This window comes from Anarhichas minor, unplaced genomic scaffold (assembly GCF_050575085.1).
Source record: "Anarhichas minor isolate MPS153535 unplaced genomic scaffold, ASM5057508v1 ptg000033l, whole genome shotgun sequence".
NCBI classification, from domain to species: Eukaryota; Metazoa; Chordata; class Actinopteri; order Perciformes; family Anarhichadidae; genus Anarhichas; species Anarhichas minor.
Window position 1 is genome coordinate 13585255 of NW_027466479.1, and position 27939 is coordinate 13613193.

General features: G+C 42.3%; 1 protein-coding gene across 1 annotated transcript in view; it reads right to left on the minus strand.

The window, feature by feature from the left end:
• Positions 1 to 27939, minus strand: part of kcnq4 (potassium voltage-gated channel subfamily Q member 4) — a 44733-nt gene that overhangs the window by 12450 nt on the left and 4344 nt on the right. Inside the window, exons 2-9 of the mRNA XM_076106222.1 lie at positions 4666 to 4756; positions 3451 to 3577; positions 3111 to 3286; positions 2341 to 2466; positions 1566 to 1676; positions 1359 to 1454; positions 1174 to 1262; positions 15 to 140 (exon numbers count right to left, since the gene is read on the minus strand). Of these exons, the coding sequence (XP_075962337.1) occupies positions 15 to 140; positions 1174 to 1262; positions 1359 to 1454; positions 1566 to 1676; positions 2341 to 2466; positions 3111 to 3286; positions 3451 to 3577; positions 4666 to 4756 (942 nt within the window). The remainder of the gene's footprint in view (positions 1 to 14; positions 141 to 1173; positions 1263 to 1358; positions 1455 to 1565; positions 1677 to 2340; positions 2467 to 3110; positions 3287 to 3450; positions 3578 to 4665; positions 4757 to 27939) is intronic.

A 27939-nucleotide genomic window follows, 5' to 3' on the forward strand; every position in this document is an offset into this window, starting at 1 on the left:
GGAGGTGTGCGTACCTGTCCCCTGACAGGTAGGGGAGGCTGTAGGGCCGCAGCCCAGACAGCAGCGTGTGGTAGGAGTTGTGGAGGACCTTCTTGGTGTTACCCTGTCGCTGGAGGTGACTGAACAGTAGCGTCAGTTCTCTGACACCCCCCATGTGCACAAATAAACAAAACAAAAAAACATGACAAATGAACAAAATATGGAAAAACTCACAAAAAGGCCAAATCAATGGTCCAAATGCTCAAAAGAAGAGGGATACTTGAGAGGAATATAACATACGTGAAGTTTTTTATTCAAAATATTGCAATGTGAAAGTTTTGACTTGATGAAAAGAGATGTTTCTGTTTGAGTTTCTCATGTTTCCCTCCTTTTTAAGCAAATCAAAATTAGTGAAATTAATACATGAATGCAAAATATAAGAAACCACTGCGTGGAACAAAAGTAATGAAAATCTAATTGAACAGCGGTGGCAGAAGCATTTAAAGGGCTTGGCCCAGAATCAATTAAAAATGATCATTTAGAAATTAGAGGAAACACCATTCCTGTTTACTTAAAGGGGACATATCATGCTCATTTTCAGGTTCAAACTTGTTTTGGGGTGTTTTAATATGTTTACATTTTTTAATGTTCAAAAAACACGTTCTGTCTGAAACGTTTCAGTGCACCTTTGCAAAGGTAGTCCTCAAGCCGTGGATGGACAGTATGTTCTCATGAGCCTGCATGTGACATAGGAGTCATATCTTAATAGCTTGTTGAATCACATGTTTGCTGATCTAGGCAGCCCACAAACCTGACTGGGTTGTCTTATTTCACAGTGTGTGCGTTGGTAGGCACTCCAGAAACCCAAATGTATGTGCACAAGCACTGAAAAAGAGAGTTTTTCATAATATGTCCACTTTAAGCGACCACTGCACAAATGTAACTGAATGGGGTTCTTTATGGACAGCAGGTCGCATTTCTGATATTTTTTGTGTGTTTTAATAATATTACGAATACATGAGCAGGAACAAAGAAACAAAACTTATTGTACACAATTCCCTGTTATGTGATGCTACTCTCAAATCGCTGTGTGTATTTATTACAACACGTCAAACAATTGAGCAAAGACAACAACCGATTTCTGCCGGTTGAATCCACGCAGCTCTGAGCATGTAGACGGATGCGAGGACTCACCTGAACGAAGGCAACATGCTGTCATAGAAGTACCATGTAGCTGTCAGATAGGAGTGTTTGGCATCTGTAGAGTAGAGACGCCATGCAGCCTAAAGAATTACACAAACACACACAAACATCAAGTGAAACTCTGCACTTGTGTGTGACATGTTACCACGGCGTAAATGACTCACTCCGGCTATTACCTGTATCAGGTTGGCAGCAGGCATCCTCCTCTTCTCAAAGTGCTTCTGTCGATGCTGCTCTTGAACCTTCAAAGCGAAGCCTGACCCCAGAATTCCCTGAGGGTCAGAGGTTAAATCAGAGTCAGGAGAGCAACTGCAGCCGGGCTGAGAGGCGCCACCGACAGGGCTGTGAGTAAATATATAGATGTGAACATACAGGGGACTTACAGCAGGCAGGGCAAAGAAGGACACTCCCAAAAGAGCGAAGCCAGCAGCTAGGAGCCGTCCTTGCCAAGTACGAGGGGTCTTGTCACCGTAGCCAATGGTTGTTAGAGTAATCTGGACGGGTAAAAAAATGAACCTTAGTTTGTACAAAAGAGGCCTTAACCCAAAATGTGCCAATTCAATGTGGTACTACATACTTTTAATACAGTTTTAAATATAGAAAGAGAAAGAAGAACAACAAGCTATAAAAAAAACATAGATAACTATTACCAAACCACGGAGGTGAGAGATATTAAAGAACCACTATGAAAATCTATTTTTCCTGGGAAAACTGACATTACCACCTCTTTGGCTGGACTTAATCACCTCTATACATATAAAAACTAAAGGTGAAATGTGGTGCTGCTTTTCATTGAAATGTCTTGCAACAGGACTTCATTCTTCTTAATGGAGCTCCTGTGTTCAGTGATACGTTCTTTAAGGGACCAGGATGTTTAACCTATTTATATTTTACCACACGGACAATGAAGAACATCTGGAAAGCTTGACAACAAGACTGAACAACACTGTACTGTTGACACCTGGCATCTCTCTGATTGGACATAATATACAGTTGTCAAGGACCATAATACAAATGTGATCTACAGTGTTATTGTTTGGTTGTACTATTCCCAGATGTCTTACGCATATTATATGCATCTCTATATTTGCATTGTTAATAAGACACTTTTGATGACCTTCAGCCTCAGGGATCCTGTGTGTATTATGCGGTACTCACAGTCCCCCACCAGAGGGAGTCTGCATAGGTGCTGAAGTCTGAGTTGATGTCTTTCTCTGCCAGGTACACGAGAAAGGAGGCAAAGATCAGGACCAGGAAACCTATGTACCAGGCGGTAATCAACTCCTGAGAGAGACACAGAGAGAAGGAATCAATCATCTGTCAGCAACAACAGCATGTTTACCATCATAATCCCTGCTGTCATTACCATATCACTATCATCATTATTGGCTAGATTCCCCGTCATCATCACATTTGGAATCTACTTTTGACTTGGCTGCACAGTTCTGCTTATACCGCTGATGCATCAATTCATCATGATCACCACCGCCGCTCTAACTGAGTTCTGCAGCTGACCGGACGGTGTCGGGTGTTTGGGTCAGCACAAAAACCAACAACTAATTGCCTAAAATGAGCAGCTAAAGGAGAGTTTGGTGTTTGACGGCAGTGACCGCAATCAAGTTACAGCTGGTCATCAGCAGACGCACCACATCTTCCTCAACACTGAGAGTTATTAAGTTATTTATCCCATTAGCAACCATCATGACCATCATCCTCAGCCTTTTAATAACACTCTCCTTCCTGCTCTTACAATAATCCATAAAGCTGTACAGCATGCGGCTACCATGAATTATCATACTTTATGTACATGTTTACTAACCGGTGTCTTTAAATGTACAGTAGGTCAGTAACATAAACCTCAGAAAGTGTGTCTTTGTAGTAGAGCATGTGTAAAAGGAGGACTATATTTAGCGGGCTGTCATTCCCACCTTGCTGTGAGCGTAAACCACTGAGCCCAGTAGTTTCCAGGTGCCTCCCCGACGGTCCATACGAACCATACGCAAGATCTGCAGGAAGCGCATGCTGCGCAGCGCTGACGTGGCGAAGATGTTGCCCTGCGTCCCAGCTGCTATCACTGCCAACGATGCCACAAATACTATGAAGTCTGTGAAGATGTTTAGAAAGGAAACACAAGAGTGAAGAGGTGAGGACACAACTTTCTAAAGAACACACACACAGAACTTTGACGTGGGTTTGTGTACTGCCCACACACACACACACACACACACACACACACACACACACACACACACACACTCACAAACCGACCTATGACACAGAAGGGCTTCCTGGCAAATCTCAGCCGTCCCTTCCATCCACGGTATCTGCAGCAACAGCCAGCTGCCCAGACCCTGATGAAGTACTCCAACCCAAACACCACGATCATCATAAACTCCTACAAACCACACACACAAAAACACACACACACACACACACAGGTCAGTGACATGCAGCTGTCAAGTGAGCGTAGAGTTTGACAGATCGCCCAAACAAATGTTCCCCCACTTACCCATGAACCTTTTTTTGGGTGTATGTATCAGTTGGTTAGCATGTGTATCAGTTTCTCAACAGAAAAGTGTCCCCTTAAACAATACATTCAAGTTATTAGTTATATTCAAAGCATCATATTGGTGTTTGTGAAGCAAACATCCACGTCAATATGGCAGCATAAAAAGTTAAAAAGCGAGTATCAAAGTCGGGAGGTACATTTCTTCGTGATGTACACGTGCTATGCTCCATTTATCAAACCTTTGTCATAACATCATTTGACCTGGCTGGTAAAATAAAGGTTAAAATGTTACAAAGCAAGCAATTTATGCTGTTATATTTTATAAAAGATAAAAAAAATGAATATATATCATAACACTCCCAGACTATTAACACGCATCTCTTTTAGTATTTTTCAATATCTCTTTGTTTCTCTTACTTTCAGGTTTCTCGACTGTACGGACAGTTTAAGGTGCACTGAACCAATCTGTCATTAGGGCCAATGTTTGTGTAAAGTCCACTAATGGCTGATTGCCTGCTAATGGCCGGGTGATTGATCGAAAGAGTGAACAGAAGGAATGTGAAAGTCAAGAGTCTGACTATTTAATAGCATGTAAAGATGATTAAGGTGGGAGGAGAGGGGGGGGGGGGGGGGGGTGTAGAAAGAGGACGAGTCAGGTTAAGAAGGAGGAAGCGAGTGTACATTACCTTTCATGAAAGCAACTGGAGCACGGAGTAAGAGGGGGATTTATGGGATAGCTATTAAGATTAGTGTGTGTGTGTCTGTGATTTCCTGCGCAGTCAACAACACCTGAATCCTCCCACCTGCTTACACGGCTGTCTGTGCCTCCACTGGCAAACAAAGCAACACGTACGCAAGCACATATGAATGCACTGCAGTAAGTGAGATGGCGTGTATAAAAGGAAGGTGTATGGATGCTGAAGTCGTGTGCGTGCGTTTGTGTAGCGAAGCAGAGAGAGGGGGAAAGGTCGTACCAGGATGAAGAGGCCTTGGTTGGCAAACTTCTGGTGGTCGGGGATGGTGGAGAACACAGACAACACCAAGCAGCTGAACACCAGCAGAAAACTGAAACGCAGAGTCACACACAGGTCAGAAAACACATTCCAAAACACACACATGAAAAATAATCCTGGGTTGATTAAATCCCTGCAGGGGGAAAACAAATGGACAAAATAAAACTCATTAAAATATGCTTTGTTCACTCTGAGTGATTAACCAACAGAGGAAAACAAAATTGCAGATGAGCAGGAAAAGATTTATTGATCCGTTACGTAATACAAGCACGTCAAGTCAAATACGGTCAGTCCACAAGAATCAGAACAACGTAGCCAAGTTTAGTAACTGGATGAAAGGCAGCATCTATAGTTGTACTGAAGTAATTTACTTTTGAAAGTGTTAAGCAGGATGTCTGTTAAAATGAACAATAGCAACATGGGGATGACTGGTACTTCTTTCCCAGGAAGACTGGGACCCTGTAGCTCTGCTGGGACGTAAATCACTGTCCCACATACGTAAGGGCCACTTCAGTTAGAGAACTACTCCAGAATAAAACACAACATCAATTCTGGTAAAATGTGTCTTATGTTCGAGGGGCTTTCATGTTAGTACACTTTGTCTCTTTCACGACACAGGAGGAGAGGGAAGTCTCGACTAGACAATCTCGTACATTACAGTACGTTTGTTTCAGTTGAGGAACACATTTGTCAACATCTCTTTAAATTACCAAAACTGTTATCACACACATTTCTAGTTCATAGTGCATTTCTCACGTACAGCTATTACACCAATAACGCGCGGGTTCCCTTGTGGTCAAATCTTTTTAGGAACAGGTTACAGACCTACCTCAAATAAACTAAGGATGATGCATTAAGTATAACTTCAAAGTTAAAACATTTACGTTGGAAATAGTGAGCTGCTGAAAAGAAAAATGTTGGCACTTATGTGGCAACCGCCACACTCTGTCCCACTTAAACAGTGGAAAAAGTTATTGTGAGATGTTTCAGACGAACTGTTGACAGCGAGATTAAGAGGGACCAGACAGCAGAGAGGTTTCTGCAGCAGGAATTAGATTTCAAACAGTCAGGATGTAAAGCCCACATTGTATTTTTTCTGTCAACAAAGATATCATTTGTGTTATTTGTTGTTAGTTTTTATAATTTGTTCTTTTTTTTTTTCATGGAGTTTTGTGTTATTTATCACATCGACTTTTGTGAGAATCATGTGCGATGATGGCTGGTTGTTTGTAGGAAGTGGGAAGGAGGGGTTGACCGAAAAGAAAAGATCACTGAGGGCAGCCTGGAGAACAATACTGGGGCTAACTGGTGTGAAAAAACACCTTCATATTACTGTAAGTGACACAGCAACATTATGTAATCAGGTGGTCTCATTAAGATCAAGAGATACCTGAAAACAACCAGCATTTAAAAACAATATAAAGTTAGACAACAGCGATGGCGTCACAAAAATAAAAAAAACAGATAATAAATGTCAAAATGTCTACCTGTGGTTAATAATGCAGCAGCAGGTAGATATAGTTCTGTATTTCCTATATTTTGTATAATGGCATTACCTTATAGTTCTATCTACAAAACCTTTTCTTTTGTTACTAAAAACACGGTTACAAAACGAGAGGACTTTCATTCGCTTTCATTGAGATTAGCTTTAGACAAAGCAGTCAGAACGCTAACATATTGTATACTGTAGTCAAGTGTTCATCCCAACAATGTTTGTCAAGGACCGAAGCAGCTTAACAACAAGTCTGTGACCAGAGTACTGTGGTATGACAACATGTTGGCTAAAAAGAACAAGAGCTGAGAGAGGGAAGGGAGTCGCACACAAACACACAGCAGCACTTCCCGCCTTCTGTGGCGTGTGAACAGCGAACAGCAAGGCAGGATTAGCAGGTGGCAGCTGCTGGTCCAGCTGGTCGAGATGTCAGAGCCCAAAGTTAGAGAACACTTGTTGGACGCTAAACCAAATCTCATGGTCTCACACAATGGTGCCCTTTCTCTGCGATTAATGCGATCGCCTTACCATTACTTGTTTGATCCCACCCTCTAATACGACCCACAGAAGCGTTTCCTAAATATGCGTCTCCACCAGTGGCAGGAGATCAGCATGCCTCATTCACATGTCCTCAACATGTGGCTAACGTTGGGAATCTTTCGCAGTTTGGTTTAAGGTTTAAGTTAAAAAAAATAGTTGGTTACATTTTGGAAAAGATCGTGGTTTGGGTTAAAAGTGCATGAATATAATCCCAGAAGTTATCTCACGGTGTGTGTCTAGTAGTAGTGAGTGTGTCGTGTAGTGGAGTTGGTGTGTTGTGTAGTAAAGTGTGTGTCTTGTAGAAAGGTTGGTGTGTCATGTTTTGAAGTTGGACCAAATGTCAACGTTGAGTTATTTTAACCTACGTACCTAAGTTAACTTACGTCACATGCTTAACTTGTATCAGGTACTTAACTAACATCACGTAGGTTAACGTATCTACCTAACCAAACTGTGACTGTTTCGAGGGCGTATCATGTAGGTGTGTCTTGTAGCACTATGCAGACGCATATAGACCTACTTTTCTCAAACCCGACCTCTTTCCTAGGCGGACTTTGTCGCTCTTTATACTACTATTAAATCACCTGACTCCCTCCTTTGCTCCTGTCATAATTACTGCAGCCACCAGAAGTCATCGTCAACAATAAACGTGAATATGGGTCGTAATAAGCTGCTTGTACAAACAACATATGTGGTCGTTTTTTGGGGGGGGGGGACAGTCTCGATCAGCAAGGGTCTCACTGGGCTAATGTGTGTGAAATAAAATGCATTTTAAGCACTCGCATTAAAAAGCTGCTTTAAAAACGTGTGCGAAACAAATACTGGACTGTATGTAATCTATAGAATTCCCAGACAAATTCCCACCGAACAAATCTAAAAGTGACAGAAAAACAAGACGTGAAACTCACAAACGAAATAATACATCCATCAGCAATCATTTAGAAGAAGAGGAAACAAAAAGAAAGACTTATTTCCTCTCAGACTAAAACAGTGAGGGTCTAAAACTGGGTTCGAGACACCCCTAAATTGATGCACGTTAGGTTACGGACCCCCATTTGATAGGATTTCTCTTCAGGGACCTTCATCTCAAAAGATTTTGGTTGTTAGATATGATTAAGACCAGAATTCTTTAGTTGGCAACAGTTGAGGAGAAACCTGAGGAGGTGAAACCTTTGATCAGAAAAGTCCCTCTTCTTCTAGTGAATTTTAAAAAACAGTGAAAATGAGCTATACCCCATTTACCAGATACAGTCGGTCTGAAAAGCCTGAATTTTGCGCGTTTCATCTTAACTGCATCCAAAAAGAGTGTTTGGTCATCACATGTGTGAGGAGTCAGTGAAGGAGCAACTTCTCCGACTGTTTTTGTTTCGTCTGCCTGGCCGGCCACAGTTTCCAGATGGCAAGACTCAAATAAAAAGAGAAAGTAGATCTTAGACAGCTAGAAAGACACCTTACACCAAGCGTGAACAAACAGACACCCCCAAATTACTACTGTATATTTCTCAGCCCAGGGATGCATGCATGAGGAGGCTTTGTATTTCAGCCACAGCGGAGTTAGTTTGTAAAAAACACACTCGGATAACTCTCTGCAACAAAATGCATTTTGGTCGTTCATCAACTGAGTAATGTGCTGACTAAACTGTCTGTCATTTTCCTCTCAATTAACTTAAAGCGCTGTGTGGATTTCCATAAGGAGGTGATTAGTCGGGGCAGCATCTCAGGTGGTTTCTTTCACTTGTGCTTTATGACAGGAAACAAGTCACGGGGCAGATCGCCGCATCGACAGCTTGGCTTTTTTATGAAATGCAGACGCGACATTCCCGTAGAAATAAGTTACATTTTCAACTCTACATTTTCCCGAATGTAATGCTGTCGCTTACTTACAGAAACTCACCGCAATGAGTTACTGCCAGCACGGGTCAAAATATCTGTTTATGCAGCCAGTTTGCATAATCAGAATGTAGAAATCTGCTGGGTGTCGTCTAATAACCAGCCCCTCAAACCTCATCTCATTCAGACCACAAGCCACAGGCAGGCCTCAAATCACAATCTCTGTCCTCCAACCAAGTACATGTCAAGTGTCCGGTGTCGTTTAAAGTGGCACTGAGAGTATATCAAAGATGACTGATGATTATTGATATGGTATTTCTAGAATAAGGCGGGTTGTATTCGACAATTCAACAACGTGTTAATCCATCTCTCCTTACTTCAAATTGCCCTGGCTTGTGGCTCTCAGCCCTAAGGATTGGTTGCTACTGAAAACATCACCTAAGCACAAGATCTAACCTAATATTAGTTATTGTTTAAAGCGACCTCTACATCATTTATGAATGGACATCCACAGATGTTGTCCCCTTTGTTCACGTTGTCTTAAGTGTTCAGCTGAAGCTCCTTTATACTGAATGTAGTTCAGTGACCCGGGAGCGTCCGCCAAGACGACGCCTTGTTGTTCCCAATGAATAAATAAATGTACAAATAAAAAACATTAATAAATAAATAGATAAATAAATGAAACGGATGAGGAGACATTTAGGCCAATGCATTCGGAGTCACATTTCTGCTGAGGGCACACTTTCACCCCAGCACCCCCATCCCTCCCTCCTTTCAGGGAAATGTCAATTAAAAGCAAAGCATCTGTCGAAATCCACCAAATCAGCAAGGTTGGTCTCATGGGGACACCGGGAAAGAATCTGCTCAGCCCTGAGTGCTTTACTGACCTCAACAAAATATATTCATGTTGAAATATCTCAATAAAGACATCAGGGTTTAGAGACGAGAGAACTTAAACATCAGCATAAATATTGCTCTCATGGCCAACACAATAAAATAAATCATTGAATATCTATTTAGAGATAAATATCACAATGCCTCGGCTCTGCCTATTCAACACAAGACACAGGGTCTCATCCGCTACAACTGGTCTGACCATGCGACCCAACCTGGAGTGAAGGGAGTGAAGTAAAAGTGTCTTTATACGCAGTCTAAATGGACATGTTGATGTGTAGATATGCACCACTGGTTATGTAGCAAATCAAAAAACGCCATCATGATACAATGAATAAAATAACCAAGCCGCTCAAGAGGTTTACTGTAAGGCTGTCTGCATTAGTAATTGCTCCAGAACTTTTAGAAAGAATAATGCATGCTCTGCTATATACACAGAATATCTGACTTTTCTCCCAAAAAGCCGGCCAAGTGTAATTTGTCTCATGGACACTGTGGAGAATCAGGAAAAGTGCAAGCACAGTGAGACAGAAAGCACAGTGAGACAGAAAGCACAGTGAGACAGAAAGAAAGAAACAGAACACATAAGTCTTCATCTATACTGTACAATTGTTACTCATTCACATCCCAGATACAGTATCGCTGTTACACACCAGACAGTGGGGCAGACAACAAATAAATGTACAGCCGCCTAACAGGGCAGCCAGATTGATTTTAATGGAAGCTAGGCTTGGTGCTTTTACTGCTGTTTTCCTGTCAGCATACATAAGTGAGACGGAAGATCTCACATTACTTAGACTGGACTGTGAGAGATAAATAGGCATAACCAGTGCTAATAAACATATGTGACATTGTGTATTGCTGCATCACACAGTGTGTGTTTCTGTATGCGTTTCCAATGCCGGTGCAGCGGAGCTGGACTGTGGGAGAGTGCACCTCTGATTCAATCACCGCTGGATGATAAAGCAGCTATCAGTTACACACAACAGAGGAGGCGGAGGGAGAGGAGAGGGTGACGAAGAAGACAGAGAGAGAGGCAGAGAAACAGATGAAGCTGAGGTAGAAAGATGTGAAGACAGATGGTTGACGAATCAAAGAGAAAGAAAGAATGATGCCATGAAAAGAGTAAAAAAGGAAATCAGAGAAAAGAAAGAGCAGGTGAGGGATGAAGTTAGACATAAAGTGAAAGAGTCCTGCATGGGGTCATGTCGCTTTACCTGTACCTGTACATGTACGTGAAAGTGCACGTGTACGTGTATGTGCGGCGCCGGCCCTGATCAATGAGGCTCTCACGACCGCTTTCAGGGAATTCAGGAATTGATCCCCCATCTGTGCACACGCTGCAGTTGCACAAACACGCAAACATAAAGAGAACACGCACACAGTCTAATTATTGAACTCACACTTGCAGTGACACCTTCCACAAGGACACACACAGGTAAACAAATAGACCTGCCTAAACAAACGTAGCAAAAAAGCTCAATTAGAACATGAGCTGTATTTATACCAGAGGCTGAAAGACATATGTATACAAACCTATGTGTCAAATGTCACCTTGGAAATGCCGAACTTCACACCCTGACTGTCATTAGTTCCCTTCACAATGCTAACAGCGACTAAGCGCTAACAAAACAAGCCATAAAGAGAGGAACTATTGAGCTCTGTCCGGAGAGGGGGGGGGGGAAAGGGAGGAAAGAGGTGAGTAAGCGGAGAGTGAGGAGGACGAGTGAGTATGTCGTGAGCAGAGAGAGGTGAGGGGGGGGGAGAGGAGAAAGAGAGGAGAAAGGTGGAAACAGTAGAAAGATATTAATAGCGTTTCTCTCTCCTTAAATAGCGACTGCAGGTAGAATGTGCGCAGGTAGCTGCAGAGCACATCGCAGCACAGCTCAAAACAGGCCAGTCTCCCGGCCCGTTAGTCCCCCCCCCCCCCTTCTCCTCTTCCTCCTTCTTCTTCTTCTGGAACAGCAAACTTTTCATGGCGGGAACAAAAACTCAACACACAAAGAAATATGACATGAAAAGTGCTTTTTCACGAGGAAAGAAGCTGAGTGAGCGATTCAGGGGCTCTAGTACTGGCGCATGCCCCAGGAAGAGAAAGAGGAAGGGGGGGGGGGGGGGGCCTGACATGAGAATGTTGTGTAAAAATATTACACCTTCAGGAATATTACGTGAATAGATCAATTATTTACATAACTGAGAGAAACAGTGTTGTGTCACAAAGGTGCAGCCTTGGCAGTTTGCGTCACAAACGCCACTAGCGCCACACACTTTCACACAAATAATTTGCTTTATTACATAAACAGGCTCTTCACACGCCACAAAAGTGCCACACGCTCTCCATCACAGGCACACTACTACTGTTCAGCCAGACAATCTCACACACACACACACACACACACACACACACACACACACACACACACACACACACACACACACCAAAGCGCCACAGACTGCCACGCTGTTCCATTGTCTGCCTGCAGATGATGCATTTCAAACAGAGTGCCAATTAGACTGATACATTTTCCTTGCTGGAGAATGTCACTCCCAGTCACAGCAGCCTTGAAAGTATCTGCCATCTACACACACACACACACACGCACACACACAGTGCCTGCATACAGTCAGCCAATGTTACATCACATCATAATTGAGTCCTTTCTTCCCTGCTTTTGATTCATTGAAACAAATCCTTTAGTTGCATAAAACACCAGGTAAACAGAAGGCTTCTTCGGCTTGTTGAGTATTGGTTCCTGACCCTCGCACACTGGGATATGGAAGTATCACACACAATGGATTAAGACTGCAGTGCTGTAAAACCAAGTTCCTGGAGTCTTTTAAGCAGCTGTGAGGATTTCAGTGATTTATTGGTGCCTTCAACCAGAACAAAGAAACGTTTCAGCGACTCTTTTCCAGAGAATGAGGCTTAATTACGCAAAACAATCTATGAATTCCAAGTGTTCCAATTTCCAATAACACTATTTTAATGGTCTCTTTTGGATCTGGCTGTTTACATTGTTTCAAGGCATTATTCCAAACGCAATCATTTTGGAATAATTAGACCACAAACAGGAGAGAAAACACTTGATTACTTTCATTTCCTTCTCTTGGTTAAACTGTACAAGCAATTTTCTGAAGTTTTTAAAACATGTTAATCGAGAAACCAGTGAAAATTATTTCACTTTTTTCCACTGCAGTCAGCGCCTTAGCCAGGCGTTTAGAAACTACAACCCATCCACCTCCTGCTGAATATTTGTAAACAACAGTATAAAATATATATTTCAATGTTGAGAACAAACATAATCACGTGGGACAGCTAGACGAAAATATCTCCATCAGAAACTTCATCCATTACGATCATGGGGGGGGCTGGAATCAATCCCAGCATGCACTGGTTAAAAGGGCGTGTACACCTGGACCAGTGGCCAGTTTATCTCAGACAGAAACCTTGGAAATCCTGGGGACGGTGTACAAGAAGTTGTGGTGACACTTTCTAACGCACAGTCGCAGTAAACTCTGGTTAACGTGGATTTGAACAAAAAACACTGAGATATGTTTAGGAAAAACATCATCGTTGTGCTAAAAACATAAACTAAGTAAACACCGGTCTCCTGGTTGATAGGCTTGTGTTTGTTTGACCTTCACGCCCGGTGTAGCTTTTTTCAGTCTTTATACTCCGTCATCACACTCCCGGAACATTTTCTCTGAGCGTCTAATAATGACGCGGATGAGTTTACATTGAAGGTACTTGAAAGCCTCTCATACAGACACTAAAGGGTACCTTGTGCGTTGGTATCACATGCGGAGGGGCGTGACAAAGCGTCTGTATTTGACGGCCTGGGAATAAGAACGGGAACGGGAACAAGTAACACTTATCTTGGAATGTAGAACGTCAAGTATCAAGAACATCGTGTAAGAAAAACGGATGTGCACTGCAAACTGGAGAAATTATCTTTCATTTGAAAAAAGGAATATAGAGACTCAGCTCAACATGACAGGAGTAGCAAATAATAAGTCAAGTGTGTATTCAGAGTAGAGGAACGTGATTTGTGATTCTGTGCACACTTATATACTGTAATGTCATTTAGTAAAAAAGTACTACACCACAAACTACAGTCTCAAAAATGACAAGGAGTTATTGTATCTCTTGTATCTGCATCATGAGTATTATAAAGCCTCCTCTCATCATCAGCTGGATTTATGCATCATAATCAAGCAGCATTTCATAGCTTCTTGAAACACGAACCCTCCAAGTTTGTATCTGTGCAGAAGCGGCTTACACACACACAGATGGTTAGAGACTGAGGAAATCTCATATCTAACCAGTAAATGGGGCGAAATGAAAGTGTAACCACAGAGGAAGGATAAATCCACACTGTGCGGAAGGTTTCATGGGTGTGTGTGTGTGTGTGTGTGTGTGTGTGTGTGTGTGTGTGTGTGTGTGTGTGTGTGTGTGTGTGTGTGTGTGTGTCTAACGGGAACTGGATTAATAGTAATTACACACAATTTCTTGCTGATTGGTGCTGCTTTGACCTGGTGGGAGCATCAGATGGGGGCAGTTTATGACATCAGGACAATTCAGTGTGAAATTGTCCACATAAATAATAGAAAATGTGTGTGATTACGGAAAGAGAGGCTGGGAAAATGAAACCCTTTGATTTATTTGCCCCTATATTGACATCAGTTGTCCACTAAGCTGGAAGAAATGGTGTCCATCGTAAAGACCTTATAATCAGGCGTAAGCAACGACCCGCGCGCACACACACACACATCCTCCCACTACAACCCAACACAAATCAAACAGATGCACTCCATTGTTTAAACTTCTGCTCTTTGCTACATATGGACTTGTTGTCAGTGAATCGTACTGTACAGAGCTGCCTCGGAGATGGGACCAGGGTGGAGGTGAAGTGCTGAGAGAGCTCTGACATTTAGCTGCGGTATTGTTAGCCCCAGCTAGCCAATTAGCACAGAGTCTTCAGACCTTTTAGTAGGTGTATGGGCCCACACTTCACACACCAGTGTGCTTGTATAGCGCTGACATTTCCCCATTGAACCAGTGAGTGAGCTCAACCTTCACACAGCTTGGATCAGCGGGGCTGGAGGTTGGGGACGGGTCTTTGTTGAGACCAAGTAGGAAGCAGAGAGAACTCTTGGTTGTACCTGTATCAAAGTATTTTGCACTAATTGAAAAACTTCAACTTGAAGACATATCAGCAGACCCACCATGTGACTTGCCAAAGGTTCATTGGAAGTGAAACCCACCCCGATCCAAAACTCCATTACCCCCCCCCCCCCCCCCCCCTCCTTGACCAGAGCCACACCTGAACTTCAAGCCAATCATCATTACTCTGCAGGTCTAATCTTGTTACCGTAGCAGCGGGGATCTCCAGTGATGGATTGCAGAGGGTCAGGGGCGTCTCTCGAGGATTGAGAAACAACAAAGAGAAAGCGGTGACTGTAACATTTCAACTCGGGGTTAATGGGATTGGGATCACCAGTTTGAGGCAAGGGGTGTGAGAAAGTGAGCCGGGGTCACGCACAACCCTGGTGGTCAGCGGATCTTCCGGGGCTGACATGATTTACAGAGAAACAATGGTTGTGGTAATCTTAAGGCCACTGTTACTAATACCGAGCTTTGAGGGCATTTAATAAACGATCTCTGGCCAACACATGTTAAAATGCCACATATTTTAAGGTCATTCTCAAAAGACAGTTTTGTTTGAGACAGTGGACAATAACGACTGACCGATAATGGATATCAATATTGGAATTTAAATGTTTAAAAATCACTGTAGTGCAACCGCTTTCTTAAACGTATTTGTTTTGCATTTGATAGAGAACAGGTTCCGTAAAATCATAAACGTCCAAATGGCACACGTCCCAGACCACAAGGACAGTGAATATCTACTGATATATTGGCCAGGCAGTTTAACATTCAGTCAAAAGATCCTCAGTGATCTGTGCCTTCATCTAACTGCTACACAAACATTAACTATTAACACCTAAACAGTCTGACTCTTGTGTTCACTGGAAAAATACTTCATCTTAATGGCTTGTGTGGACCAACAGCAAGTAAACAAGGCTACATGCGCAGCAAAAGTCTTAATTTGTTCCCCGAGGACAGCGAACATTGTACCATCTCTGCAGTACTACCCCTCTGTTGTTGGTAACCAATGCAACGACCCCATGACCCTAAAGCTGGAGCTCCTTCTTTGATGCTGAACCGTCAGTTGGTATGGGACAGATACGCAGTAGCTATAGGAGTGGTGTCTTCTGTGCCTCGTTATCTGTCCGTTGACGTTATCTCTGCTGTGATTACAGTCAAACACTGGTACCCAGGTCACGTCACATGGAGGGGCTGCACTGTGTTACTCCTCAGTCCGGTGTCTATGCTGCACACTATCCCTCCCTGTCAGACCAACTGTTTGAGTGTCTGTCCCTGCGTGTCTTTGTGTAACTGTCAGTGTCTTTATGTTATGTGTATTCATAAGACAGAGTCCAGAGCCACGTGAGAAAGGCTTACATCACCCACTACCCCTGAAAACACCCCCACCTACAGCACAACCAGTTGTTTTCTCAAAAGCCCCGAATCTTTTAGGCTTTTAAAATACCTTCAGTCGTGTGTCATTATATGTTGTTCTATTGTCCTAATATTAAAATTCAGAGTATTGAAGACCACTTTAATCAAATAAATTGAATTGAATTAACTTGGAATTGGTGCGGATCCTTGATTTGCATTAGAGCAGTCCAGATTCTGATGAGATTTAGATTCAAACGAAGCACAATTGTCAGATAAACATTCATTCTGTGAACTCTACTCTAACACAGTATTACAAAAAATAAGTTTCAACATTAGTAATTCGGTGTACGCCAAATTCCTACCCTACCTATGTATGTTATGTAACTTAAAGATAGTAACATCACACCATTTTTGCACGCATTTGTTGTGTTATGGTTTCAGAATGATGAAGACAGTTAAAGAACTATTAGATGCAAAGTAGGATGTAGGCTCTACAGGATGGCAAGTATCATGTTTTCCCCAAAAGATGTACAATTTGTTTTAGGCATACAATTATCAAGTGGCTTGAAAAAATTGCATATAGTTGTCGTAAATGGGAAAATATCTTCCCCCGGACCACCCTAGGTCTGGGCTGAGCCCTCACTACTTACAACCTGTTGGCCAATACTAAGAGATTAAGGTTGGGGAGCTGGTTTTATTCCTTGTACATTGCACAACATCTAAAACAGTGTGCAAAAGAGCACAGATTAAAAAAAATGTTGTAGGGTAAAGGGTACTGCTCCTGATGTACGGCTGCATCCGCTTACAGCTAACACGTAGCAATGTTTTTATCAAACGCAAACTGCACAACTATATCACTCTGTTAACCTTTGTTCACTTACTATATATAGCACAGGAAGTACGTTTTCAAAGCTTGGACATGGCCTTCTGTTTGCCTACATTTTGGGTCATAAATATCTCATCTATGAGCAGTGTCGTTTTATTTCATTCCCCTCTGACACACATGCCCTTGCGGAAAAACCAAAGCATGAAGCAGGATGAAGAGTATTCGTTAAGTTTACACTTTCTCTCCTCATAACAAGTCCTTACTTCGTGTTACTGAATCGGATACTCAAACATAACTCAGTGCCTACCACACGAGACTGGAGACGTCAACATGTGCTTTCAAGATACTGGTATCACAACAACTGATTAAGTGTGTGAGATTATGACTGAATTACATAGAGATAGTGTACCTTTGACCCATTTACTCCACTCAAATCACTGTTGTTACATTTTTTCCTGTCTTACACTCACTTTTCTATTCTCACCCTAACTTCTCTCCTTTCTCCTCCCTGTGTCCTCTCCTCCTCCTCCTCCTCCTCCTTTCTTTAGTGTAGCTTAAGCAGAGCCAGGATCAGAATGGACCACTTGTGGGCCTCTTAGACACACCCTCTTCCCTCTTTAACTCATTACCAATTAGTTGACAAGCCAGGGAGAGGAAGGAGAGATAACACTCTTCTGAATTATTCATCCCTCTGCTGAATCTCCTCGTACCTCCTGATCTCTCTCTCTCTGCCCAGACGTCTTAGATCTTCTTCTTGATTCTCTCTACTGTCCATCCGGTCTCTCACTTGACTCATTATTATAGACTACTTCCACACTAAAGGCCAGAGTCTGCTTTAAAAAGAACTAGTTTGTACAAAGTGTTCAACCACCTGAGCAAAAGTGTTTTCCAGGGTGGGCCGAAAAACCAAAAGGCAAAGTTGTCTGTAATGCGGTTTTAGACACTGTGCAAACATCGGCAAACAAAGCTAATTATTTAAAAGAATTTATCTCTTTGTTTGCCTCCTATCAACACTAAACTGTTAATTTCTCACGCCTCAGTGGATAAATCGCAAAAACGGCAGCTATGTGTTTTAGTGCGGCCGGGGAAAAGGCCTGTTCAGACACAGTTGGCACCTGTAAGTCAGAAAGGTAAGGAAGCCAACTTGCTGTCACCAACTCTGTGATCAGTCATGTAAGTGTCATTGAGATGTATTTATGGTATTTGTTAAATGACTTGCCGATTGTAAAACAGTGATTTGATCAAATTTCAGCGTGGACAAAGCTCTTTACTAACAAACCCGCAGGTGTAAACGCACATTATTTTCACTCGTAAGCGACATTACAGGACTTGGTCATAGTTCGGTACATGCGCTCTCCTCCTGGATGCGGTAAGCTTTTATCTGGCATTACGCTTGGGACGGCGTTATATGCTGCGGTGATTTGTAGCTAGTGGGACACACACACACACACACACACAGCTTCCATTCACGTGATAGGTATCATTAAGTACTCTATTAGCATCTGTATCTCTTTAAAGGTACTGGTGTTGGCACTGGCATCATCATTTTTGAAAGGATACTTAGCCCTAATCATTACACCCCTACTTGATTGTACAGTAACAGAATGTCTTCCTTACTGCTTCTTTCAGTTTTTTTGGCCTTGTCTAAGGAGCACTCTGGGACACAGGACGTTGTTCGGACGTCACGGGACACCACAAGGTCTGGCAGCCGGGGGCTAGAATGATTGATTGAGCGGTGATATTTAGCAAATAGAGAAAGAGAGAGAGAGAGAGAGAGTGTTAAGAAGAGACAGAGGAAGAGAGAGGGGGAAAGGATATACAGTATTAAGGTAGTAGATGTATCGGTAGAAATAGGAGGAAGGGGGGTGAAGACAAAAGTAGCAATGAGCACATGGAGTGAGTATCAGTCAGACACAGACAGAGATAATGAAAATGGAGGACAAGAGACAGAAAGAAGTGGTTGAATAATGTATTGGACAGACGAGGGGGACAGTGAGACGAGGAGAGCCAGAATGGAAAAGAGCAAGAGATGAGGTATCGTCTGTGAGGTCTCATCACACACTTGCTGACATTGCTTTAATCTCGGGGCCAAGAGAAGACTACAGGGCCCACCGAGACACACACACACACACACACACATACTGTCACAGGGTGAACATGGTTGCCGGCATGTGGGAACAGATTTACTGTGTGTTTGTGTGTGTATGGAGCAGCGTTAGCAGCTGGTTGTTTTGCAAAGGGAGTAAAAAAAGAAACAATCTAAAAGTCAGGCAGAACTCCTGCATGACATCATAACATACAAAAATGAGGACAGTTTGATGTGGCAGGTTTATGTGTATATTTGTATTTCATACTTAGCTGAAATATATTTAGTATTTTCAACAAAAAAACATGTTTGGACATCGACTGAAACCTTTTCATCACCAATATCTGTTGTAAAAAGGGAGTGTATTAGTGAGATGTGAGGCCAGAGCTGCAACACAAGCAGCAGCAGATGTAGGGGACATGGGGGACAGGATGACTTTTGGACAAAGTGTCTCCCCCCCACTCCTTATAGTGATGCCTGTTAACTTCATGTAGTGAGCAACCAGGATAAAGATGAGGAGAACAAATAAAGGTAGTGGAACAGAAGGAGAAAGAACAACCAGAAGGAAAGACAAGGTATAAAACAGAGGAACAGATGAAGCTAAGAGACGTTCTGATGTAAATATACGGAGGAAACAGATCAGAGAAGCAGATTACAGCAAAAGGAACTGAAAAGTAACCGTCACACCGGAATAGAGGAAATGACACCGGCTCAAGAAAAGCAATGGTGCGCATAAGGCCTTCAGAGGAGGAGGAGGAGGAGGAGGAGGAGGAGGGGACAGAGCGCAGACAAAAACAATCTCAAAGCGAGAGTAATTATGGCTCCGTCGTTAACATTTGATTATTGTTTATGCTCTGCCCACGATGCAACTGGCCAGGCATTTACACACACACACAATCTCCATAAACCTACACATGCATGAATGCACACACATTTTGCAAATGTGCGCACGCCAATCAAGACCTTACCTGACAGCATGCACACTCAGCCATATGAGCAATGACATACACATACACACACACGCACACGCACACACACACACACACACACACACACACACACACACACACACACACACACACACACACACACACACACACACGTATATGTATACACACATTGCAAAGCGCTTTCTGCAGTCGAGGCGGACCTTATTAATACGATCCCACATTGTGATTTTGTTTGAGCTCCGTCTCCATGGTGCTGCTTCCTCACATGTTTATAGTGACTGCCGTTATAAATTAAAATGATCTTAACAACACTTAAGATGGGCCTTGCATGCTGGTGCAGCCAGGCAGGGACAACAGGGGAAAGACACAGAGACCGAGGCTATCCCAGGATCTAGAGAGACAAGAGACAGAGACAGACAACAAGCAGAAAGAGCAGGAAGAGAACCGGGAGAGAGAAAGAAAGAACAAGGTTTGCTCCAAACTGCAAGTAAGATGTAAAGCAGCTCTTGACAAAGGTATATTGAAAAACCTGAGGATGCAATCAGGCAATACAAATCAGGCTGCACAGTCATGCAGCCTCCTCATCCTGAAAACTATATGCAGAGCCCTCACGTGCCGGATGGGGTAAAGTTACAAACACTGGGACAGAGAATTAAATCCAACACCAGAAAAATAACAAGCCAGAGAGACGCAGTGTGATGTACAAAAGTTGTTTGGACCTAAACACGTCAGAGAGACCGGCCAGCCTCTGCAGAGACATGCACTTTTATATAGCTTATATCGTAACATTTTACAACAGCTTAAATATACAAAAAAAACTGGGGCTGAGCGATGTAACCGTATACATATAGCAGGGGACCATATTAATGTGTCTACTGTTAGAGATTTTGCCATAACACTAATCCCAAAGCTCTCCATTTAGCACGTCTCGGTATATTCGGCCATTGTGGGTAGATCGATGAGCAGGACTAATTTATGACATTGTAGGATTTTACAGATGTTTGCATCAATGTAATGAAGTACATTTTATTTGTCAGGTACTTTATTTGCTGGTCTGGCTAAAAGCAGACGGACAATTTCTCAATTGATTTTCCATAAAGTTAACAATACCACAATATATATCATGTCGAAGATATGAAATAACACACATCCTGGTAGAGGATTTCATCCATATTGCTTATATCACTGCTACTGACAAAAAAATCTTTTGCACTACAACTTTCTGAAACTTGATATTGTCTCTAGATAGCTTCTGAATATATTTAGATTTCTATCAGCTTCCTGCATCAGTAGCTCAACTTGTCGATTCATCATCGCATATCCTTTAATGCCTCAGAGTCATTGTCATGTAGACCAGTGAATGAGACAAGAAGCGGGCTTTCCCACCTATGTATAAACTAACATGGTAATTCCTTATCAGCGCCTATACAGTTAGTTTCCACATTATTCAGCATCTGCTTATAATCGGCGGTGTGCAGGTGCAGACTTCCATTAGGGTCAGGTCTTAAGTGTGCTGCTGAAAGATAATGGCAAGGCTAGAGCTATTGATTTATTTCTGCATGCCCCTTTTGGTCTTCGCAGCCACTGGCGACACACAGACCCCGTTTCCTAAGTCCTCTTCGTCTCTTACTCGCCAACGAACACCTTGATGAACACACACATCCTGCTTACCCTATTCATTCAAGCCCTGATACTTCTTATCATTGAAAATAAAAGTGAACGGTGGACGCGGATCATCTCAACTGATTCTGGACGCTGGAGAAAATCCTCCTAAAGTTGCATGGATACTGCCGGGGATGTTTACTGTGCAGATGGTGACAGTGTTCCTTTTACAGTTCTCTGGAATTGTAGGATTAAATAGAGGAGCGTTTACAGAGGGTGATGTTAAATAGTAGCCCTCCAATGGCTTGTGACACAATACATTTCCAGTCACAAGATAGTCAGACTTTACTGGCAGGGCCGTCTGTCATCGCCCCAAGTCCGAATTGTCTTGTTTTCCCTAACAGCTGGGCTGCAGGGTTTCGACAGTCCACTGTAACATTGATTTAAAGCAGGGCAGTGTGAGAACCCGATCGGTGGCAGCGTAGTAAAGTGTAAGCTTTACAAAGAGAAAAGCTCACAGATCAGCCGGACAGAGAGGTGTCTGATGAAATGTTGCAGTTAGAAAATAGAGGGAAGGTAATGTTGATCAATCAAAACAAATCAGGATGGAAGGCGTGCAGTGAAATCTTGTCTGACGATGTCTCGCTTTTTTTGCGCTTATGTTGCAAACGCACTGATTTTGGACAGAAAGTGAAGAAAAACTATGCCTAAAACAACTCTCACTTAATTAGCAGATGAGTGAGGATACTGACATACTGTTTACTCTTTTCTGCCATTTTTACAACTTTGGAGTGAATAAATGGAGCCTGTTGTTTAGCTTAGTCTCTCTTTTGAGAGCTGGTTGGGCAGCTGGTAACACGTTTTAACATTAATGATGTGAAAATATTTTTTTGCATGTGTATTTGTCTCCCTGTATGGAAATCTGGTTTCAACCCGTTTCGTTCATCTTGATTGTCAAAGAACATTTCTGTTAAAAAATGTATGAATTAGAACCAACATTTCTGAAAACAGGCTCTGACATTTTGGTGTTGTGAGAACTTCTGTCACAGAAACAAATCATCCCAACCGCATGCAACGTATTGCAGTACAAATGTTTCCTAAAACTGAAGTTATCCCACCTGCTCAGCATCACTGTGTACACGGAAATGTGTCAGCAGCTAAGAGGAACGTGTAGTTTGAACAATATGGTCTCCTGAGAACACGCTGGGGATACACTGGCAAAGATCCCAAAATACTTACTAAAATCCCCCACCAACGGTATTTTGTTTAAATGAATGACTGCTACAACAAAATGACACAACAATTTGTCAGTATTTGCAGCTCCTGTTGTGCATCTACTTGAGCAGAATCGCCACCTCTGCATAAATCGCAGATGTTATATATTGCAGAGAGACAGAGAGATGTAATAAAAAGATACACAGTGCAAGGGAGCTGGGACACTGCTTCTGGATTTTTCTGGTAGTGAAAGTAGATCTGATGTTTAGAGGGTCTTGCCTAGTCAAAATAAACTCTTGGCATTTCCCTTTGACCCTCACGAGCACATGCCACAGTATTCCTGGCCCGCTTCAGCGACAATAACATTATATAAACACAGATTACTGATTAGATGGTGTCAACACCGCTGCTGATCCCCCATCTGCAGGAGAATGAAACAAGACAATTGTCTGTGGCTCAGGGTCTCTGCTGAGTGTGTTTTTACATGTTTCACCTTCAGCCTTTTATATTTGTTCTGCACTGTCAAGTAAATAAACAACATCATGATAATGCTCTGTGTGTGTGTGTGTGTGTGTGTGTGTGTGTGTGTGTGTGTGTGTGTGTGTGTGTGTGTGTGTGTGTGGATATACGTGTGCATGTCTGAACGTGAGCAGAGAGAGCAGGACTGGATATTGGGGGGAAACCTGATGCCTGATCGGCCATCCCAGGACAGACAGTCCCCTCTCCAGGGAGACATATTTTGCCCCGAAAGGAGAAATTAATTCACCAACTAACCTCGACTCTCCTCTCTCTCCATCTTACTCCTATTGCCCTCTCCTAACCTTCTCCCACATGCACACATGAATCACTTGCCCTGTTATAAGCCCTTCCCTCCTTTGCGGGACGACGAGGCCATCAACACCTCAGAAACAGATGTTTTCTTTACCGTTTCTTGACATACCGCACGCTCCTGACATATCCTCCCACATTTTTCTCTCTCCGTTGGCTTTAAAGAGACTACCTTTCAATCCCCATTAGCAAACATCTGCCCTGCTGCAGTGCCCTTGAGCAAGACACTAGATCCCTTCCAGCTTCGGGGCTGCTGTTGCGGTAGGGCACAAGCGGAAAGAGAATTTTCCGACAGGGATCGATAGAGTATCACATTACCATGTTTATCATTCATCCTTAGCAAAAATCAAGCTCCCTCCTACTCCTTCCTCCTTCTTCTGTTTGTCCTCTGTGTCACACTTTGGTGTTGGCAGGAAGCAAGCCACTCGATGGAAAAAGAAAGCCACAGCAGGGCAGGCAAGGTGGTTAAAGCAGACGTCAGGACACGTGACATGATATGAGACCTTCAGCTGGACTGTGACAATCACACAGGCCGGGTGTGAAAGTGATGGAAAGACCCCAAGACATATACAAGACGTTCACCTTTTAATTAAACAACTTTTATCTTTTATACATTTTATTATGTCCCTGATGAACTGTTGTCCTCACAGGAAGCAGCAGCACCAAGACATCAACATATCTTGACTCAAAAATGACCTTGTGTCTGGTATCCAAAATGATGTCTAAAATCTCAAAAAAAATCTCAAGAGCACAAACAAAATCATCTTCTCACTCTGGACTTAATCTGTTTATCAGCTCGACTAGACGTTGGTTCCTCCTTTAGTCAAATCAAAGGCCAAAGATGCTCTATTGAAGAAGAATTAGCAGGGTACTGCACTACTGGTGTGTCCCTAAGACTCTAAATACTTTACTAACTTGTAACTTATGCATGTGACCATTATTACCTATGTATCCATTTTTTATGTCTTAATCCTCCACATTTTCAAGGCATAGCTGATCGTACCTCTCTCACACACACAGACACACACACACACAGAGCCCTTTTAAGAACAGACATGAGCAGCCAATCAGGACTGAGAGTAAGAGAGGGAAAGAGATAGAGTGGCAGTGAGGGAGGGGAAGTCAATTAAACAAATGAGAGATTATATTCCCACTCAGGAGAGAGAGAGAGAGAGAGAGAGAGAGAGAGAGTGAGCAAAGGCATTTGTGCCATAAAGGATTCTTAATGGAGCAGAATTCACACAACCTGCTGAGGTGAACAGATAAAAAAAAAACAGCCGCGGTAATTGAACAAGCATCTAATCTGCAGTCCTGAGCAGGTTAAAACCCCCGCACAATGTGTTGAGTGGCTTTCACCCTTCACCATTTTGCCACCTCCCGCTCCACCCTTCCTTCTTAGTCATCAATAAAAAACAGTGGTGTATAGTAACGAAGTAGAAATACTTCGTTAGTGTACTTAAGTCGTTTTTTTGGATATCTGTACTTTACTTTACTATTTATATTTCTGTTGACTTTTACTTTTACTTCACTACATTTTGCAAAGAAAACTGATACTTTTACTCCGATACATTTCCCCTGAAACCTTCGTTACTCGCTACAAAATCAAATCTATCTTTAGAAACAAAATGAATCATGAGACCAGCGTCGGGGACTGTGGTGACTGCAAGCAAGCAGGTTTGGTGAATCAGTGGTCCTAGCTTGTAAGTTAAATCATTGGTTAATCACGTTAATGCGCAAAACAAGTGCTCTCAAAGCCGCGGTGTTTAGATTCCCAGTGATGCCCAGGATGCTACATGCTATAGCTAGCGGGCGACAACACGAGCAGAATTCCACACAGGACGCGTGGGATGAGGAGAGGTGGATGGGTCAAACAAACACTGGTGTTTCCTCCAGGAGGCCGCAGTTTGTGCCGTGTGTGAAACGAGAAGCCGATGTTGATTTATTTGTGACGTGACTTCCGTACTTAAGCAACGCCACTTCCGTAGATATTTTAACGCAAACCACGATCTTTTCCTAAATCTAACTAAGTAGTTTCATCGCCTAAACCTTAGTTGTTTCCTGTGAAGATGGAAGTTTATTTTGAAAAGACAGTAGGCCTATGCATGTAACAAGCGAAAACTGACTCATGTTGCTGGACTTTTGCAGGAAAAACGCACGAAAAGTGAGGAGTAACTTTTCGTAAAATATCAAAAAAACGGGGATGAATTTATATCATTGTATAAAGAGAGTGACATGAGAAGATCAATCTCATGTCTGTAAGTTAAATCAGCTATAATCACTCTTTTAAAGTGATTAGTGACTCGTCTAAAACATTTTAAAAAGGAATAACTTCAATAGAATCATTCTATACATTGTAGCTTCTTTACATTCTATTATAATGTAAAGAAGCTACAATGTATTAGAATTGTCTTTTGAAGATGAACAGGACATGTTTCAGTTTCAAGTAATGACTGGGTTGTTACTTTAGTATCGATCATGTTTTGATATTTGAGTCATGTTGTGGATGATCAGATGGAGTTATGATGGTAGCAGTCGCCCAATTGCAGATTCAGCTTGAGCAAAACCTTTGCCTATTGTGTTCAAATCAGGCCCATAGGAGTTTACAAGGCAGGTGTCCTTTCTCAAAACACTGACCTGATGCATCAAGTGGATATGTTTTGCTGAACACAATATTATGCATTTGCCCTCTACATCCTCTAGTCGGAATGAGCATACTTATAAACGCACTGTTACAACTCCTTCATAGTGTCATATTGCTTTTCGTGGAATTATGATAAGTTCATAGTAGATGCAAAAGTATACTTATGTACAATATATTATGTTGAACATTGTTGCTCCTGGATGGATCACAGCCAACACAATTATTGTCAACACAGCTCCATGTCCTTGGTCATGGTGCCACAGCACTTAAAAGAATCAACTTCATAATTCTCATAATTCTGACCCTTTGATTTTTTATTAACAGCATTTACTTGTACTTTTACTTTCAATACTTAAGTACATTTAATATCAGAAAATTACTTTTGATACTTAAGTACAATAAATATCAGAAACTTTAAGACTTTTACTCAAGTAGTATTCTAATAGGTGACTTTTACTTTTACTGGAGTCATTTTCCAGTAAGGTATCTTTACTTTTACTCAAGTATGGCTTTTGGGTACTTTATACACCACTGATAAAAACACATTCATGCGCTGACTGAAAAAGGCAAACAAACAACAAAACAAAAAGCTATTTTCGGACGCTACTTAGATCATCAATAATTAAAAAACTTCAACACCAAATGCGTCAGTGGTTTTCGGGAGGATGCCAAAGCGAGGGATTTCAGTGGGTTTTGTGTCGCGTGGTTGAAATCCTGGAAAAGCAGACCAGACTGTTTGCATGACCGAGGTGAGAAAGTAGATTAGCTGACTTAGACCGGGTTCAGAGGGAGGGAAAACTGCAAGGATAGAGGGAACACATTCAATAAGCAAGCTGCCTGGGCCAAATGAGTTTCATAATGTCAAAAAGGCAATTCACCTTTTATGTAAAGCTTGCAAGCTGCATTCTGTGTGCAGCACCGTGAGCACAAAGGATGCGTGAAGAATGAACCACGGCCAGATACAGTAGATATTTCAAACTGTATTTTCGGTAGATCACTCAAACCATCAGCAGAAAGGTTACGGGGAGCATTAGGCTGCGAGTCCTGTTGTGGGTATCTCCCTCCACATCTATAAATAATGTGGCTTTAGGCTCAAGCTCTCATGAACAGAAACCATCACTGGTGCTCGTGCCCTACAAGGTTAAAGTGAAGGGATTCCCACACGTCATGGAGACAGAAGGCTTCATCTGGCAAAGATTCATGAGAAGATTACTTTGTGAAGCTACTGTTCAGATCAAAGGGACGGAGGAAAAAAAAGAAGTCGCTTTCCGCTTCCCTGTCAGATTAATGATAATTTCTTTACAGGCATAAACAACGCGTTATTAAAAGCTGCAACAAGATTTGCAGGCATTAAAGTGGTCTCTCATTCATTCAATTACTGCAGAGTGATGTGTATTTGTGTGAGTTTACAACCACATGTGCAGCTTGCAAGAAAGACACCTTAAAGTGGTTTAGTGTTGAAGTTGCAAGAGACAAATTTAAAAGAGAATGACCAAAACCGAAGCAGCGGAGGCTGAAGATATCCTCACTTCTTGTCCCTGGTTTGGGTAAAGCTCCATGAACACTTGATGCTACGCTTTCTGCACCTTTATTTTGTAACGCAGGTTTCCTTCGAAAAACATCAGAATTAACCATTTTAGCACGTCATCAAAAATGCCATATGTTTACGTCCAAGCGACAAAGCCCTCGAAAGCACTAGTTTCTCAAAAACTCAATTAAACTGGCAGGAGGGTCAGAACAGAGCTCCTCATAAAACAACGACTTGTAAAGACATTTCTCTCCACCTCACTAATACTGATGCCCGAGGT